This window comes from Parasteatoda tepidariorum, chromosome 6 (assembly GCF_982258835.1).
Source record: "Parasteatoda tepidariorum strain Cologne lab strain chromosome 6, Ptep-v5.0, whole genome shotgun sequence".
Classification (NCBI taxonomy): Eukaryota; Metazoa; Arthropoda; class Arachnida; order Araneae; family Theridiidae; genus Parasteatoda; species Parasteatoda tepidariorum.
The window spans coordinates 66,407,984-66,427,524 of NC_141760.1; the positions used below are offsets into that span (position 1 = coordinate 66,407,984).

Below are 19,541 nucleotides of genomic sequence, written 5' to 3' on the forward strand. Positions count from 1 at the left end.
AAGCATGAAAAAGCAATAGGCATTTCTGTGCTTTACGAAGGAAATCATGCTCTTGTATAATGTATTAATTCTAGGCCTAACAGTAATTCTTTAAGTTTCATTCCACATTATGATTGACATAGTAATACAATTCCAAAAATTAGAGATAAAATTGAAATATAATTCGTTATTGCTTTTTTTTTTAATCAATTGACATACATTCAGTATATGTAAAAAAGTAAAATATTCCCGCAATCGCCTACTGTGGACCTGGGGTCATAGAGTTTAAAGTTCCATAACGTGACCAACAACATGATTGCGTCAATGTGGTCAGCATTGCAAGCAGGTAACTTTACTTCCCAGACAAACTGGTAGTCATCGATGTAAACCTGGGTGGGCTTCAAGCCGCAATTGAGTATCGAACCCTAGTTTCTCAGAATGACTGTTAAGTGCCTTATCCACCGAGCCATCGTGACTCCATTAAATATAAATAATTCGATTTAATTCTGCTCTTACTTTGATAAAATCAATTTCAATTTCTTTACCAATCACAAAGTACATCTATCCAATCATTTTAAACTTACTCTGATACAGCAAAGACACGTCGTGTTTAAAGTTACAATAATTCCATTTCGTTGAGAAACAAAGCTATTTTTCTAGGATACATTCTATCAAAATATGAAATCAGCGTATAAAAAATAATTTTATATCTGTTTCCCATTTGTCTTGATATTGAACTTGCGTCCTTGCTATCTTATTTTTCTCCTATTCTTAGAAAAAATTATGGCTCTTTTCAAGATCCAAAAGCGCTGCTGTAAAATATAAAAAGTAGCCATTTTTTTCCCTTCGCTCATAATGGAAGCTACTGTTAGAGCAAAGACACATTACTGTTAGAGCAAAGACACATTACTTATAGAATTTCGTGTTTAAAGTTACTATAATTCCATTTCGTTGAGAAACAAAGTTATTTTTCTATGATACATTCTATCAAAATATGAAATCAGCGTATAAAAAATAATTTTATATCTGTTTCCCATTTGTCTTGATATTGAACTTGCGTCCTTGCTATCTTATTTTTCTCCTATTCTTAGAAAAAATTACGGCTCTTTTCAAGATCCAAAAGCGCTGCTGTAAAATATAAAAAGTAGCCATTTTTTTCCCTTCGCTCATAATGGAAGCTACTGTTAGAGCAAAGACACATTACTGTTAGAGCAAAGACACATTACTTATAGAATTTCGTGTTTAAAGTTACTATAATTCCATTTCGTTGAGAAACAAAGTTATTTTTCTATGATACATTCTATCAAAATATGAAATCAGCGTATAAAGAATAATTTTATATCTGTTTCAAATTAGTCTTGATATTGAATTTGCGTCCTTCGCTATCTTATTTTTCTCCTACGCTTCGAAAAAATTATGGCCCTTTTCAAGATCCAAAAGCACTGCTGTAAAATATAAAAAGTAGCCATTTTTTTTCCTTCGCTCATAATGGAAGCTAGGCAATCATATTTTAAAACTTATAGTGACTCAGATATCATTACCTGTCGTCTTTAAGACACCCACTTTTGGATGAGTGACAAGATGGGCGAAAAATATAATAGTTTTTTACCATTTCATTCATCACATCTCCACGATTTCCCCTCACTTTTTTTGTCATTCTAACACGCCCACTTTTGATCTGTTTCTTTAATTTTATTCGAAACGAATGATCATTCTAAGTAGGTCAAAATCAAAAACTACAATTTAATTAGAATTAATATTTACGTTATCTTTTAAGATTTACTCCTCCCTTTTTTACTTCCAAATTTTCATATCACAGCTTGACGCTGTGTCTAAATAAATAAAAACTCACGAAATTGAGCAACTTCTTTAGCTGGAACCATTAAACCACTGGACTAAATGTAATAAATTTTTACTGAGTGACAGGGCTAAGTGGGTCGGGTTTTCTTTCAAGTAATCGTAGGAAAATATGTTTATTATTTTTTTAAAAAAATTTTCTTTTTTTACTTCATATTACACGTTCACTTCTTTTTTTCCTAAGAAGTGAAAAATGGGATATTTTTCCTAATAATTCATAAAAGAAGAAATTAATTGATTGAGAAATTAATCGATTTATGAAATTAATTGATTGAGAGATTGCTTTCATTGCATAGCAGATTCGAGAAATCGGAGTTGATGACAATTTTAAAAGAATCGGAGTAAAAAAAAATTTTCTCTACTCCAACTCTGGATTATTTGGAAAAATTGCAAATAATCTGGGAAAATAATATAGAAATACAAATTATTAAGAATATGTTTTATTATTAAATTACAGTGGGAAACAATTTTTTTTTAAAAATTTCTCTACTCCAACTCTGGATTATTTGGAAAAATTGCAAATAATCTCGGCAAATAATGTAGAAATACAAATTATTAAGTCTATATTTTATTATTAAATTACAGTGGGAAACAATTTTTTTTTTTTAAACGGATCTTGGGTGTTTTCAAGTCGTTGATTTCAAATCTGCACTCTATTTCTCTCTCCAACATTTTTTTAAACGACATTTATAGTTTTTTTTTTTTTGTCGAAATGTACAAGTTTGAAAACGTTATACGTAAAAGGGAGTCGCGTAAAGGTTGGTTCAATTTCTAGGGAAGTTATAATCAGGATTAAAATTACATTCTCGCCAACAGCTCATTGTGCAGCTCCAGTACGACGTAAATGAGTTACAACAGCAAAATTGCATAGGAAGCCATACCCAGAAGTGACATTGTACGCAGCTAGGGGCGCTTTCCTTTTATGAATTTTTCTTCCACATGCTTCTGAATAGGTTATAATAGGGGAAGCACCTCTTGATGCGTACGATGACGTTTTCAGGTACGGCTTACGGGGCAATTTTAATCCTTCTGATGTGTCGTAACACCCCTAATAATTCGACGTAAAATTTATGCGACTCCATGTTATATATCAAGTTTTTAAACTTTTACATTTCGACAAAAAATTTACAAATGTGTCATTTATAAAAAAAATTTAGCTTTAGAAGCAAAACTATTTTCTGATTCGAAATCCTCACACTCGATTTCGACAAGATCAAGGTATTAGTATAAATACAAAAAAAATTTGTTCCCAATGTAGTTATAATAATTTTTTAATAAACTTAAATGAATTAAAATATGGAAGAAAATTGTTGTTGGAAAGTGGAGTTCAGATAAGCGTGATGCTTTAAATTAATATTGGCTTAGTAATTTGAATTTGTAACTTTTAAAGCAAATTGATTTAAAATGTAAATTGTGCAAAATTGCATAACTGCAATGTATAAAGCAACTTGATTTCACAATTGTCTTTTTCAAAAATATTTAATTATCTACGCTGAGAAAAAAATATAGTTAAAACTACCAGAATATGGTTAGATTTACCTTGTTTCTGGCTCTATGGGAACACCAAAAATCACGGTACTTTTTAACGAAGCGCTTTAGTAATAATTTTAGTAAAATTAACAGTAAAATATGGTTCTACAATATGTGATAAAATTTTATAAATATGGCAAAAATTTGGAAATTTTATCATAATACCCTAGAGCGTGGTATGAAAACAAGTTATTCGGATAAATTTATTTTTCAGTTTTGTATTTTTAACAAAATGTATGCTTGTTTTTTCAAACTATGAACTATAATTTTGAAAACCAAAATTTTTGGTAAACCGTTAGCATATAAACGGAAAAATGACAAAATTATTGTTTAAGTATTGTATATTTTGATTTATTAACCAAAATTATGAATTTTTCTTACCAGAAATTCCATTACAATAAGGTAATTTTACCGGAATTTTTTTTCTTGTTTAAAAAAAACTTTTTTATTCAGACGATCGATTGTTATGAATCACTTCTTGGAGATCATATAGTCTCTCCATAATTTCTAAATAAAAAAACTCTTGACATTGTGTTCATAATTTTTTTCCCCTGTAATTTCTGCATGAAGATGCTTAATTTTGTCATTATTTTATTCTACATTAAAGGGAAAAAAACTATTAATTATATAGAATTTTGACATAACAGCCAATCAATGTCTTATAAATCTCATTACATAATAATTTTTTTAATTATGAAATTTAGTGAGTACGAAAACAAAAAAAAAGACAAAGAAGAAGAGGACAAAGAGTGCAATCATTGTCTCCTCAGATTTTTTCTTCTCTTAGAAAAGATAAAGTAAAGAAAAAAATCTAGCAATGCAGAAATTTTTTTATTAATTGAATAAGGTTTCACTTCGCTGGTTTTTTAAGTACCCTATCCTTTTCTTAAATTATGTTAAAAAAGAGGATAACTGTTTCGTCAAACTTCAAAACTTGATTAAATTTTTGAGTGCTATGCTGTTATTAAAAGTACCATAAATGACTTTTATTTGAAATGATCGAAGTAATTTTATTTGTCACCTTTATGTCACGTGTATTATATACACAACATGTTAAACAATGAACAGTTTTTGACAATTAATAAAAAAGTTATACTTAACTAAAAACAAAAAATTATATTACACTAGTTCCCAATTGATTTTCTTTTGATTTTAAGAGAATGTTTATAGATGAAATAAATAGATCTGTATAGAAATTTTTCAGTTTTTAATATTCGTAAGCATCGTCAATTAAATTACTATTCAAAATTATTTTACATCCATTGTTGCAACTTTCTTAGGTGGGAAAAAAATGAATATATGCATTTACAAAATGTATTTGTTAATTTAAATACTTATTTTTATTCAAAGATTAAACTAAATTTGATAATTTTTCTTCCGATTTTATAATTTATATATCTATTTCATCACGCGCCCTAGCATATACACTGAGTTGCAAAAATTTTTTGTCTTTCTTAATTTTGAATGTAACAACGATTTTTTAATATATTTCAAAATATAGTTTTAAAAAAATGGATATTAAAATCGTTATGAATTCTAATATTTTTTGAAGGGGTCTCTTATTTTTAACGTGAAAGTTACATGGAAAATTAATTTTTATTTGACACTAGAACAGAAGTCGAATTGGTTGCAACTGCAATTTCACCAAGAAAGAAAATTCTGTTTTTAATTTCTAACTTTTAACCAGTTGTAGTAATATAAATCATTACGTTTATTGCTAAGTAATTAATTATGGGATGAAAAGTCATTATACAGCATACTAAAATTCAAGAAATTATATTTACAAATCAAATTCCCATGTTTTTTGTTAAAATAATTATTCTGGTTTTTAACATTAAAACATCTATTAAACCTGTTGACAATATCAAATGTTAAATAATTTTTTTTTAAATTATTTTTATGTTTGTAAGTTATAAAATATAGATAATCGGTTTTAAGCATTCTACTAAGCTATTATTGAAATTCTTATTCATATGGAATATATTTTAAGACATGTGTATTTTATTTAAAGATTTAACTAGATTACATAGATTTTCTTCCGCTTTTATAATAGAAGTATTTATTTCTAATGCGCATTCTAGAAAATGTTAAGCGTAAAAAATAATTTCTCATTTCCGAATAACTGATTATTTTCTCTCTCATTTATTTCGAAACATTCTATCGTAACATAAATATTTTAAAACTCAAACAATGTTGATACGTTGTATCTATAAAACAAAACCCCTATTTAATCATATAATACAATAGTAAAAAAATTTTTTATTTCCTATAGTGTTATTGTTAAATTTCTATTTCTTCTTTTCTAAAATAAATTCAAAATATTTTATTCAAAACATAAATATTTTAAGATTTAAACAATGGTAAGTTTATTTCTTACTCTTTGACCAGTAGCGTCAATAAAACGGAGCCCAAAATATGCAGTTTCCATCAAATTTAAATGCTTGAAGACAACATCTAATAACTGTTGACCTCTAGATGATTCCTGAAATAAAAAAAGAGGATAAAATTATTAATTATTAAACAAAATAATGATACAGTGAAAGTCAAACCATTATTATAGCATTTAGCCCTACAGCCAAGAAGAAAATCTCCCCCCCCCCCAAAAAAAAAAGAGCGATTCATTTAAGGTCGCTGAATTGTAAATTAGCAGGCCAGCTAGCAAATGAAGAATGGATTATAAAATAGTGCCTAACTTTTTTGGCGCAAATAATTACGTTGCTTTACTTTTTAAAAAAAAAGGTAAAATCATTATTATGTTAATTATAATATAATAGAGGTCTTTACGGTGTCGGCGATCGAAAAAATAATTTGAAATTTAAACATTTCATTAGTTTATATATTTATGAAAAGCTTATATATAATTATAATATATATATATATATATATATATATATATATATATATATATATATATATATATATATATATATATATATATATATATATATATATAATAACAGGGCTACATCCCTGTTATCATTGTTGTATTCAACTTTAATAATGCAGTCAAAAGCCACAATACGTTATAAAAATGTTTATTCATAGATATGCAGGTGGTTATAACAGTTCACATCCCCACTCCGCAAGGGAGGGGGTGTGGACGAAACTCCGGATGGTTCCGGCAGATGTTTTATGGAACAAGTTATTCAGCAAGAGACATGCGAAAACCTTCGGTCCCGCATTAAATACTACAGAGAATGATGTAATTAGGTTCCAGTCGTACATACCTTTGTAACTCTACAGATTATGGAAAATCATTTAATGCTTCATAATTTGGAAGTGTAAGAGGGACAAGATTCTAAAAATAACTCCTCCTTTGAAATATAAATCTAATTATGATTCAATTGTATGTTTTCAGCCTTGAACTCCCAAAATAGAATTTCTACACCTATTCTTTACCAAAGACATTTTATGAAAACGAAAGAGTTTTAATGGTTTCATTAATACAAAAGTATTTATAATTTTTGAATTATATATATATATATATATATATATATATATATATATATATATATATATATATATATATATATATATATATATATATGTATTAATGTAGGAAAACTGTGACAATATCATTAGATTTTATTTTTATGTATAGATGGATAAGAATTCTATTTAGTTTAAAAACTCTTGTTTTAGTTCTCTTCCATTTGAATAATATTTCGAACAAATCTCAAATGTTGGAATACATGGGTATGCGTTAATTTAGTACAAATTCTGTAAAAATTCTTTCATAAAATATAATTTTACGATACATATAGCAAAGAGAAACATATTTCTCTTCCATCAATGAGATTCAAAACCCTTGAGAGACAGAGAGAGAACGGACACTCCTGTTTTAAAACCATTTTATCTAACTAATGACGAGTTGAGGTTCAGAATAAAATCATTTCTGGAATTTATCAAATGTAAATGCTAACGATGAAAGAATAACTTTTTCACGCACGCAAAGAATATAAACTTATAATGTTTTCGTGAGAGTTACAACACGGGCATGATCATTGTAAAGGCTTTTTATCTCCAGCTACTTCCATTATTTGCAAACAATGAAAAAACTAAACGGTGGAGTTGAAGAGAAAAAAAACGATAAAATTGTATCGTTTGCATCGTGATGGAATGTACGTGATGGTTCTAAGTTAGTCAACACAATAGTAATCGAGAATAAAAAGGAAAGCCAAATAAATCGAAGTTAGCAGTGGCATGTGTGTCATTTACACTGAATGTGTTATTCGTAATGGTAAATTCAAGTACTTGGTTTGATAACCAGATTGTTCACTTTTCTTTCTCGAAATGATCTCGCAAACTTTATATCTGTTCGTAAGCCATTGCTATGCACTGAGAAAAAACGTATGGTTAAAATTACAAGAATATGGTGAAATTGTATTTATTGTTAAAAAGTGGAGGTAAATGTTTTAAATTATTATTGGCTTAGTTATTTGTAACTTTAAAGCAGTTAGATTTAAAATGAGAATTGTAAAAAATTGCATAACTGCAATGTATAAAGCTCCATGATTTCACAGTTGTTTTCTTTTGCAAAAAAATATTCAATTATGTAGGCTGAGAGAAAAATATGGTCAAAACTACCATAATATGGTAAAATATACCGTGTTTCTTTCCTGTGAGAGAAACAAAAACTCGATGATTTTTGCAATAGCTTTTTGGTAGAGATTTTGGTAAAATTAACAATAAAATATGGTTTTATAATATGCGATAAAATTCGGTAATTGGAAAAAAATTTGGTAATTTTATCAAAATATCTTAGATAGTAGCATAAAAACTATTATGTGGTTTAACTTATTTTTCAGTCTTAAATCTTTTACTAAATGCGTGGAAATAAGAACTAAAATTTTGATAACCAGAATTTTCGGTGACTCGCTCCTATATGAACGGAAAATTACTAAATGAATGGTTTAAATACCTTATATTTTGGTTTTATTAAACAGAACTATGTTGTTTTTTTTACCAGAAATGTCATTACCATATAATACGGTAATTTTACGAGAATTTTTTTTCTTTCTATGTGCGATTAAAAGTTATAACCAGGGCTAAGAAGTTGATGATCTAAAAATTCTTATAAAATGCCCTTAAATGCAAAAAAAAAAGTTTCTGAACTCCATCAAAAATTACCTTAAAATGAAAAATAATTCCTTTAAAAATTTTGGAAAACATCTTTTATATATTTTTTTAAAAAATATTTATAAATTGTAATTATTTTTAAAAAATATCTAATGAAATTAACAGGTTTAGTTCTTGTTTTAAAATGATTAAACGATAAAAAAAAGGTTGTATTTTCCTTTTAATAAATTTTATGTAAAGCTGGGTTCAATCAGCATATGCAATTAATAATGAAAGCAAACTAATAATTTAAAACTGTGAAGTAATATTAGGAACTAACCTTTCCCACCAATAATTGGACCACTAAATAATTGGAATTATAACCCGAAATTTGTTTTAATACAGTCTATCTTTTTCTTGAATAATTTGTTATTTTGATGTAACAATTTCTTTACCGACATTAAACATGAATAATTGGTGAAGCAATCGTTCGTGAATGTGGTTAAAACGAGCAGGGGGCATAGTCCTCTACATATAAATGATCAATGGTTCAACATATGTAGATAGACAAACCCCGTCTGCATACATATAAGGACCGGAATTTTTAGTCTGCATTGATATGTTTAGATTTATCAACCTTGTTCACTCTCGTCATCCAAATAGAAGGATAACAGAATATGATTCTATGCTTCTAGAATTATCCTTATCTAGATATTTCATACTGACCCTCTTAATCTGAACGAGAAATTCTTTTCATTCATAAGTTTCAGTTAAACGGTAAAATAAATTTATAACATTTTTATCTCTAAACGGCTTAAATGAAATCGCTATGTTAATGAAACGTGTTCGAAATCTCTAATTGCGTTCGCGCTCGAATGATTAGCTCGAGGGCAGAATATCTTAATGACAGCAAGGTCGCACCATCCCGGACAGTGCTTTCCCTTAATTCACACGGGGATATTAAAAGTGGTATAAAAAAGCATAAGATCGATTAAACAGATGATTTTAGGATGCACATCACAGACTGATAAACCAAACCCTTAAAAATTAAGATTTGTCTTGCACACCACACGGAGCTTGAACCGTGGGAACTAAAACGACATTTGGAGTTTCCTTTTTTCTTTCCACACTACATCGCAAAATTGTACGTGATTGATGCAGCTAAGAACCTCCAAGGGCCTTGAGGGCCGACATTTTTTTTTCTTTTTGAGATAACTTTATCACCCTTTTATTTTACGAGATGAAGGCGTAGACTTGTGATAGAAGACAGGTAACGATAAAACTTGTTAGTTACAGTAGTGGTCAAATTATTACAACTACAGTGAAAGGTTGTTTTAACCACAATTCACAAAAGCTGACGGAATTGCCATCATAATTAAATACTGATAGTTAATTAAATAAATAATTCCTAGAAAATGAAGCAGTAACATAGTACTTGATTTAAAAAATTGATTCGCTTCTAAAATATGCAAATAGGAACTAAATGTCGACATGTTTCACGCGTTGAAAAAGATCCTATTAGTTTTGATAGTCACTGATTTACCAAATTCCTTATTAGTGCGATTTATGATACTTAAGACTAACTAGACGCGCTTTAAAATTCAGACTTAAGGAACACAATAGATATGTCCGTTATCCAGAATACGAAAAATCATCAATTGCTGCTACGTTGTTGGAATCTTGAGCATAAATTTAATTACTACAATGTCATAATTATTTCCAACCCAGTCACATCAGCTTATCTTGGTACCCTGGAATCTTGTACAATTAATATGAATGCTGGCTGATTCCTTGGTAAACGACATTAGTTCCTCATCACCTGTGATTTTTCTTGTGACTTTTCGGTCACTGTGATTTTTCTCGTTCAATTTTTCATTTTTTCTTTCACTCGGCTCTCTACTGTGGTTTCTTTAATTTTGTTTCCTATCTCTTTATTCTACCCTTTTTCGTTTCCACTTTACATTTCAAATCACTTTTGCTTCTTCTGATTCACATCTGGCAAGTCGTGAAAATGGGCGCCTGTTTTTGAGCACTTGAAACTTGTCGGTCGTTATTACCAATTTGCATATTTTTGAAGCCAATGAAGTGTTTTAAGCTCTAGTTAAAATAGCTAATGCTAAAACAGCAATAAAAAATACAAAAATTTGAAATAGACACATCAACTTCGTTTCCTTTTATGTTAATTAACTATTTTTATTTTAAATACATACATAGAGTGGACTGCTTTTGCCTACAGATTGTGGACTGCACTGATAGTTTTTGTTAGATTCAAAAAAAATGAAACCAATAGTTTTGGATGTGACCGATAACGCTGAACATTGATTTTATTAATAAGCATTAAAAAAAAAGGTATGGATACGGAATCATCAAAAAACTCTTTTTTTTTTAATTATTCGTAAATATTTTTAAAAATAACAGAATAATTTTCCTTTCGTAAGGAAGTAGACAACTTGACTGGTTGTCGCTCATACATAGCTCGATAAAGGATTAAAGGGTTAAAGGATTAAAGGGAAATAGGTGATAAAATCCACACTTAGGCAACCCTTTTAGAACGATTAGGGGACGATTAGACAACCGATCCATTAAATGTCTATCCATTAGACAAAAGTTAATGGAAAACCGCTTTCCCGAGGTATTAAATTATTCTTACAATTACGTTAATAATTAATATTTTTGAGGTGGCATTATAAGTTCAATACCACTAAGTTGTGTATCTTACACAAAAAAATTCAAATGCCAGGTATTATTAAAGAACCAAATAGCTAAAATATTATAACAAGCAATTTCAACATGTTTTCTTTTCATTACAAATTGTGTTGGCAAAAACTTTCCATCCAATCCAAACAAAGCTAATCTCATTTAAATTATTTACTAGCGTCATTTCAAAGTAAAGATTCTTAACATTTCCAAAGTTGCATGTTTTGATTCAACTTAATAACAAGAATCACCTGCACAAATAATAGAAACAGAATAAAGAAAAGAATTTTACCTTTTATTATTAAGGCCTTTATTCGAATAAGCTTTATTAAATAACATTGTTAAAAATTCCGGATCAAAATACGGTAAAAATACCAGCACTTTTTACCGAAGAAACTATTTTTACCGGAACGTGTTACGGAGCAAAAATCTGACATACCATAATTTTTACAGTAACAATTTAATCTTTTTAGTTAAATAAATATTATTGTGAAAATTAGGGGTAAATATTTTATTTTAAAAAAGGATTTTACGGTTAAATGGATTTTACGGATGATATGCCCAAAGTGATCAGTACTTTATATTATTTGCTAATTACTGCTGTTTCCTGTACACAATTTTTTACAGTGCACTGAACACAAAACTAATTCGAAAATAACATATTATTTTTATAATTGCCGTGAGTTCATTTGTTACCTATGTAGAAGAATTTTACCAAATACAGAATTTATAAGAAAGTAAAATAATTTTTTAAGGGTTTAAGCTATTTTTTTAAAAATCCAGATAATTCTTTTAAGTAAGTTGAGGCTTCTTAGATCATATTACCACGCAAATTTTCTTTAATTTTTAAATTTAAATACTTTTATAATACTTCCATCTTCGAAACTATTTAAAATATGTAAATTTATAATCTCAAATATTTTAGTTTTAGAAAAATGAAGTGTTTAAAAAATTGTGATTCAAATTTGCAAATTAAACTCTATTTTTTTTGGCAGGATTCTCAAGTTTTTGTAATAATAATGCTATAAATATACAAAATACATTCTACTTTATTGTGCATAAAATAAACACAATTGACTTTGATGCTTTGTTTTTATACAATAACTTAACACATTTTTAAAATTAAATCAAATTCTTGGAACTATTTTTTAATTTTGTATTATAAGTTAGATCCTTTAATAAAATAATGAATATGGAAACAGTGTTTAGGTTATATTTTATTTTACGGAAACAAGTGTTAATTGCTCACAAAGGTTAAGAAAGCTGTTTTTATCATAGTTTTAAAAACAAATACGGAAGCAGTGTTTCCTTACACTTAATGAAACAATAGCTGCAATATTTTGCCCTTAACAAAAGTTATCACTTTTGAACTGCTATCCATGTAACTCAAAAATCCATAAAGAACAACTGGAACATATGAAAAAAAATATCATACATACTATCAAAAAAATATCATAAAATATCATATAAGATTCCGTACAGGGGTCCCGTGAGTTAAGACTTTTTTTTAAAAAATAATGATTTTTTGAAACTTGTTGTATCCAACCAAAAATCCATTATTTATTTAGTATTAAGGTTATTCTTATGAAATTATTCATGTAAAATTACAATGAAATTGAAATCGGAAATTTTAAAAAATATTTATTTTTTACAATAACAATACATTGAAAAAATTGCTAAATGATATGCACTTGCAAATTATTGCATCAGTATTTCGAATCGAGCTTGGAAATTCAAAATAGAATAACCAAATTCAAGAAAAAAGAATCATTTTTCTCCTAATAATTTTTCTCACGATTAATAAAAGCTCTATTTCAATAATTATAATTCGGATTATTTTATTCAGTTTTAACTAAAACGGCAAAAACTACTAGACTTAACTTATTCAGCAAAAAATGTAGCTTGGGCAGACTTGCGAATTCAACTACTAAACATAAAACTTTTAAAGACTTATCGATAAAACAATGAAAAAAATTCACGTTGCAGAATTAAATAGAAATTTTTTTTTCTCGTTTGTCTATTTTCACCTTCTAATGAACGGTTTTTTAAAAGTCAGGGTTTAACCAAAGAAGTTCGTTTAGGGTTCCCTGCTTGAAAAAAAAATTTTTTTTTACTAGCTGCTGTACGTAGTGAACTAACGTCAGATTTCATTGTGAAATTTACTGTTAATCAATCATGGAAAACAATTTTAATTGAAGCTAGTCTTCTTTCGAACTGGTTGTGTTGTCATACAAAATAAAAAAATATATAACATTCCGCAGAAAACCATAGTTAACTAACCCTTGACCGGAGAAACCAACATCCAGTGACATATCTCTATTTAAAAAAAAATAATAAAAACGGGTTCAGCGGCCCAAGAAAGTCGCTTGCCTTTTTTTCCTCTCACTTCACTTTCTCTTGGAGGAAAAGTCTGGAGCGCATCAAACGTCTTTCACCCACCTCTAAAAGAGCATCAAGAAGGGAGAGGTCGCCTTCTCAAAGGTCAAGATGGAAGAAATTGAGTGAAGTGGATACCGTAGAAGGTTATGTCTGACAGCAATTTTCCGCGACAAATTACTGGCTACCGATTTAATGTTTCGTGAGTATTTTACTAATGGAAGCCGTTCATTTTCTTCAACCCTATACTTAAACGAAAGAATATGACGGGAAAGTTTGTTTTTATTTTAAAAAAGCCTTCACCCCCCCCCCTCTCCTATCAAGTCCAGCAATCTCATCGAGAGCTTTAAATCAACAGGAGCATAAAGGAGGAGGGAAAAAAGAAAGATTCGATTTGAAGAGATATTTCTTCTTCGCTTATGAAGAAACTTTATGCTTTAATATTTGATTTCTAAAAAAACAGAAGATTTAATTCACAGAAAAATATGTTAAATTACTTATAATAAATAATATTTAAATAAAACTGGGTGGAACAAAAAGTAACAGAAGTCACAAGATTCAACAGGACAGGAGCATACAGGGAGAAAAAGAAAGATTCGATTTGAAGAGATATTTCTTCTTCGCTTATAAAAAACTTTATGCTTTAATATTTGATTTCTAAAAAAAAACAGAAGCTGTAATTCACAGAAAATATATTTGGTTAAGTTATTTATAATAAATAATATTTAAATGAAATTTGGTGGAACAAAAAGTAACAGAAGTCACTAGATTCAACAGGACAGGAGCATACAGGGAAAAAAAGAAAAATTCGATTTGAAGAGATAGTTCTTCTGCGCTTATAAAGAAACTTTATGCTTTAATATTTGATTTCCAAAAAAAACACAGAAGCTGCAATTCACGTAAAAATATTTTTGGTTAAGTTATTTATAATAAATAACATTTAAATAAAACTGGGTGGAACAAAAGGTAACAGCAGTCACTAGATTCAACAGGAGCATAAAGGGAAAAAAAGAAAGATTTGATTTGAAGAGATATTTCTTCATCGCCTATAAAGAAACTTTATGCATTACTATTTGATTTCTAAAAATACAGAAGCTGTAATTCACAGAAAAATATATTTTGTTAAGTTATTTATAATAAATAATATTTAAATAAAACTGGGTGGAACAAAAGGTAACAGAAGTCATTAGACTCAACAGGACAGGAACATAATGGAAAAAAAAAAGAAAGATTCGATTTGAAGAGATATTTCTTCATCGCTTATAAAGAAACTTTATGCTTTACTAATTGATTTCTAAAAACACAGAAGTTGTAATTCACAAAAATTACATTTTGTTAAGCTATTTATAATAAATAATATTTAAATGAAACTTGGTGGAACAAAAAGTAACAGAAGTTACCAGATTAATTTTATTTTTGCCTAAGATGTTTAGAATAAAATATTTGAATAAAATTTGGTGGAGCAAAACGTAACAAATGTTGTTATTCTGATGAAATTACAGTTGCCTACGCTATTTATAATTATACGATATTTAAATCAAGCTTAATGGAACAAAAAGTAACAGAAGATGTTATTCAGATGAAATTACTTTTGCTAAGTTATTTATAATAAAATAATTTTTAAACAAAGCTTAGTGGAACAAAAAGTAACAAAAGATCTTATTCACGTGACGTGAAAGTATTTGCTTAACACTCAGTGGGACAGGAAATTTTGAACCAAAATTTCAGTTGAGAAGAGCTTTAAGAACTTTGGTCGTCGAATGTACGGCCAAAATGAATTCATCTGCTTCATCTTTGTACTTTTGAAATATGAAGTAGTTAATTAAAAACCGCATTGTTAAAGAGGAAAAAAACTATTTCAATTTTAATGGTTTATATTATTGTAAACAAAAAAAAAATAGACAGTTTTAATCAGACTGACCCTGAATGGTTAGATTAGGCAAATGAATTTTCATGATAGTAACAGCTTCGAATACTTTCCACTAGGCTGCATTTAAATGCTATTTAATCATAAATAGCTTAAGCAAATGTAATTTCGTATGAATAACATCATCTGTTACATTTTGTTTCACTAAACTGTATTTAAGGACTATTTTATCATATATAGAGCTTGAAGAAACGTAATTTGGTATGAATACAATCTTCTGTTTCACTTAGCCTTATTTAAGTACTATTTTATCATAAATACATGAAGCAAATGTAATTTTATATGAATAACATCTTCTGTTACTTTTTCTATTACTTAAGTTGCATTTAATTATTATTTAAATATAAATAACTTAAGCAAATAAAATTTCGCTTGAATATTATCTACCGTACCCTTTTGTTGCACTAAGCCGCATTATTACAAATATTTTAAGAAAATACAATTGCGTGTGAATATCATCATCTGTTAACTTTTGTATCAGTAAAATTTATTTAGATTTCGCTTTTTTTTTATTACAAACAGCTTTCGCTACTTGCCTTCAAACCCTATCATAGTTGTCTACTTTTCATAATGGTAACCTTTACATCTTTTATTTAGTAGTCATTTTATTCGAGGATCATTAAAAAAAAGGTTATACTGACGAGTCCAGTACAAAACAATGAAATGCAAAGCAATGCCATATCAATATATTGGTATAGCCTAGAAACACTAAAATAGTATTATTTTTGTAGTTTTTACTATTACAAATTTATTTCTAACTCTATTTTATATAAATTTCAAATCTAATTAATTATATTCTTGAAAACTTATAAGAAAGAAAAAATAATTCAAATAGGCACTACTAAAGATACTTTTTGTTCCAATTTTTCTTATCTTTGTACAAATAGTTTTTCTTCCTCTTTTTTTTCTCGAAATTCTAGTCTGGGCATAACAAACAGCATAACGACTCTTGGATCGAGTCCAAAAAAATAAATGGGAGTCCTCGAGAAAAGAAATTATCCCTAAAAGCGTAAAACTTAAGAAAAATCGCGAAAACGTGGAAACAAAAGGGATCTGCTCTTTTTTACCCCTGGCTTTTCTTTCTTTTTCTTTAAAAAAGAAAAAAAAATGCAATCAACTATCTACTTTCAAATTTCGTGATTTTAGTTATTTTCATTGTCTTCCCTCCTTAAAAAAATTCTTAATTCTGATATGCTTTATTAATTCAAATATTTAAAAAAAAGGAATTACATAGAGAGAAAAATTTAAGTGTATTGATGTTGATTGTTGACAGCTCAGAGGAAGCCGAAACAGCAGGATTTATACCTAAAACTGTTATTTTTAACTCGGCTCTTTATTATTGTCGAAACTAAGCATGAGTAACTTTATCACTAACCTTTCTTATCTTCTTAAAAAAAATCTAATTTTAATTTTTTTTAAATACTAAAAGTTATAATGTAATAGTGAAAAAACTCTTTAATTGCAATACAGCTTTGTTTTCAAAACCTACTTATAAATTATTTAACTAATCATCTCTTTTTTCATTTTTAAAGTAGTTCATAATTCTGATAGGATTTATAAATCTCAAAAAAATTAAAACAAAGAGACAAAATATGATAATTTAGCAATCATGAATTTTTTTTTAGATTTATTGTAATCAGAGCAATGCTTGAACACTAAAAATAAGTTTCAGCTTAACTTCCTAGCTTTCAATAACTTATACATGCTTTACTGTCAACTTACACTTAATGACTTAAAGATTATAACCAACTAGAATGATTTTAAGCTTTGGACTTAGAAAAAAAAAATTATTCAAAAAATAAAAACTTGGATGAAAGAGAAAGACTACTTTATTACACTTAATTAAACAATTTTTTTAAAATCTTGTTACACAAGAAACAAATTTTAATACTGAAAATATTTTTGAAATTTTGGAAAATTCTAAAATTTTAATAGATTTTCATTCCCATATTTTAGAGATGCATGTGTGGATCTAATAATAAATAAAAAGCAATAGAATTTATCAAGATAGAAGCATTTTGGCCTAAATCGAACTAGCACTTTAAAACTTTATAATAGTAATAATAATAACAACAAAATAAATTTATGAAAGTAATAACATTATATTGATGCTTCAACTGTGAGTTAATATATTGCGAAAACGAACTATTTACCAAGAGTATATTGTCTAGTCTTAGGAAATAAATTTTGATCCGATCTTCGTGACCTCATAAAGTAAAAGAAGCTAATAAAAAAAGAACCCAGTATTTTTGTCTAGACGATTTTTCCACAGGTCGCTTTAAGTTTTCTAAAATCAATGAAAACTGCAGCAGTCAAAGAAAGATTTGTTTCCCGATTGTGTAGTAATCCCTATTATAAATAATTTGAGAAGATATAAAACAAACCGAGAAACTTTAAATGAAAAATAAAAATAATTTAATTTTCTTCAAAAAACATCCTTTCACTAAGAATGGTCAAATTTCATACCTAAAAAAAAAATACTATGTGTAATAAATAGTGAAAGACTAAAATCTTTTTTGAAATCAGACCGCTCAAAAATCTTAAATGAATACAGAATATTTTTCTTAATGTTCATTACATGAAAATAATTTGACTATTTCAAAATTTTATAGAAATGCTAGTGAATCTGTAATGTAAAAAAAAGGCTTTAAAGGTTCGAGAAATTAAAAGTTAATTTATCTTCGACGAAAAGCAGTCATTTGAATACTTTGTCACAAGAAATTACTTACATTGGTCATAATTTTTTTTATTTATTTATTTATTTTTTTAATTTTTATATATTTGAAGAGACTTAAATACAAAAATCTTTGAAATTTTGCAATTTTTATTTAATTGAAGATAATACTAATAATTATATTAAAAGAAAGCAAGCTAAGGCATATTGTCAACATTAAAACCAAATGAATGAAACCGAAATTTTAGCATTTGTTTCCACTATAATTTATTTTTCTCAATTTTAAAAGGATTATTTCGAAATCTATTTTAAAATAAAATTTCATTAAATCTAAAATAAATATCTCGAAAACATACAATTTTAACTTAAAAAATTTTTGAAGCGTTGCTGTGAACAATAATGCTAAAGACCAAGATCTGGGCATATTTATCCAAAGTAAATAAAAAGATGTTAATATTTTAGAATACTTTAAAATACATAAAAAAAAGAAAAAAAAATGAATTTTTTGAAATTTTTTAAAATGTGTAATATTATTTGCAGATTTTTAAACATTTTTGTATACTTAATAAAATGTAAAAATAGCGTAATATTTTTAAAATCCTTGTAAAAAAATGAAATAATAAATGAGTCGCAATTAAAATAAGTAGCATTAAAGGTCGCAATTAAAGTAAGGAAGAAACAAAAACGTTATCAGAATCTGCTGAATCACCTGTGTAGTATAAAACAACAAAACTAGATTGTTTTCCTGGTGAAATTTGGAGATGTCCCTAATAATTTCGAATAATTTTTTTTCGACCATCAAACATACTTTAACTTTTTTCAGTCCCGCTGTCCTCAGTAGTAAGCCATTAGATTCGAAAAGAATTTTTGCTTAACCATTTAATTGTAACCCTCAATATATGTGAGTTTTTATATTACATTTCCCAAATGGATTCTGAAGTTACATATTAAGGGCGGTCATTATGGTAACCCCTACACAATGTTATTTTTTAATGTTCTATTTTTTTCTCATTCGCATTTTTATTGCTTAGGGACATTTTACAAAGCGTTCGAAATGTCCTCCGAGCAAACTCACAATGCACCCCAGTCTTTTGTCGTTTGATGTAATGACCACCCTTTGCCGGAAATACTAAGTGGAGAAGGCCTTTGTTCACTAAGCGTTCCGTGTGGTCACGTAGCATAGGTGAAACTACGCATGACACGCATTTAAGTCTCAAAGTTAATTTTCTTTCTTTTATTTGTTTATTCATTCAAGATAAGCATCACGACGAAAGGTCGGAAGATCCGTAATGACTTCGATGTAGACTAAGATCGTTTTTGAACTACGAACGGTAATATATATATACTAAAAAAAAGTATTATTACAACTAAGAATAAAGCTAAATCTGCATCTTCATTCAGAGAGAAAATTGTTAAAGTATTATAAGGGATTGTGCCATCTTT

At 27.8% G+C, this 19,541-nt stretch overlaps 1 protein-coding gene across 3 annotated transcripts in view; it reads right to left on the reverse strand.

The window, feature by feature from the left end:
- Positions 1-19,541, reverse strand: part of LOC107448451 (band 4.1-like protein 4A) — a 158,717-nt gene that overhangs the window by 40,948 nt on the left and 98,228 nt on the right. For all 3 annotated transcript variants that reach the window (XM_087165986.1, XM_087165988.1, XM_087165987.1), the window contains exon 2: positions 5,744-5,848. In XM_087165986.1, coding sequence (XP_087022112.1) covers positions 5,744-5,848 — 105 coding nt within the window. The remainder of the gene's footprint in view (positions 1-5,743; positions 5,849-19,541) is intronic.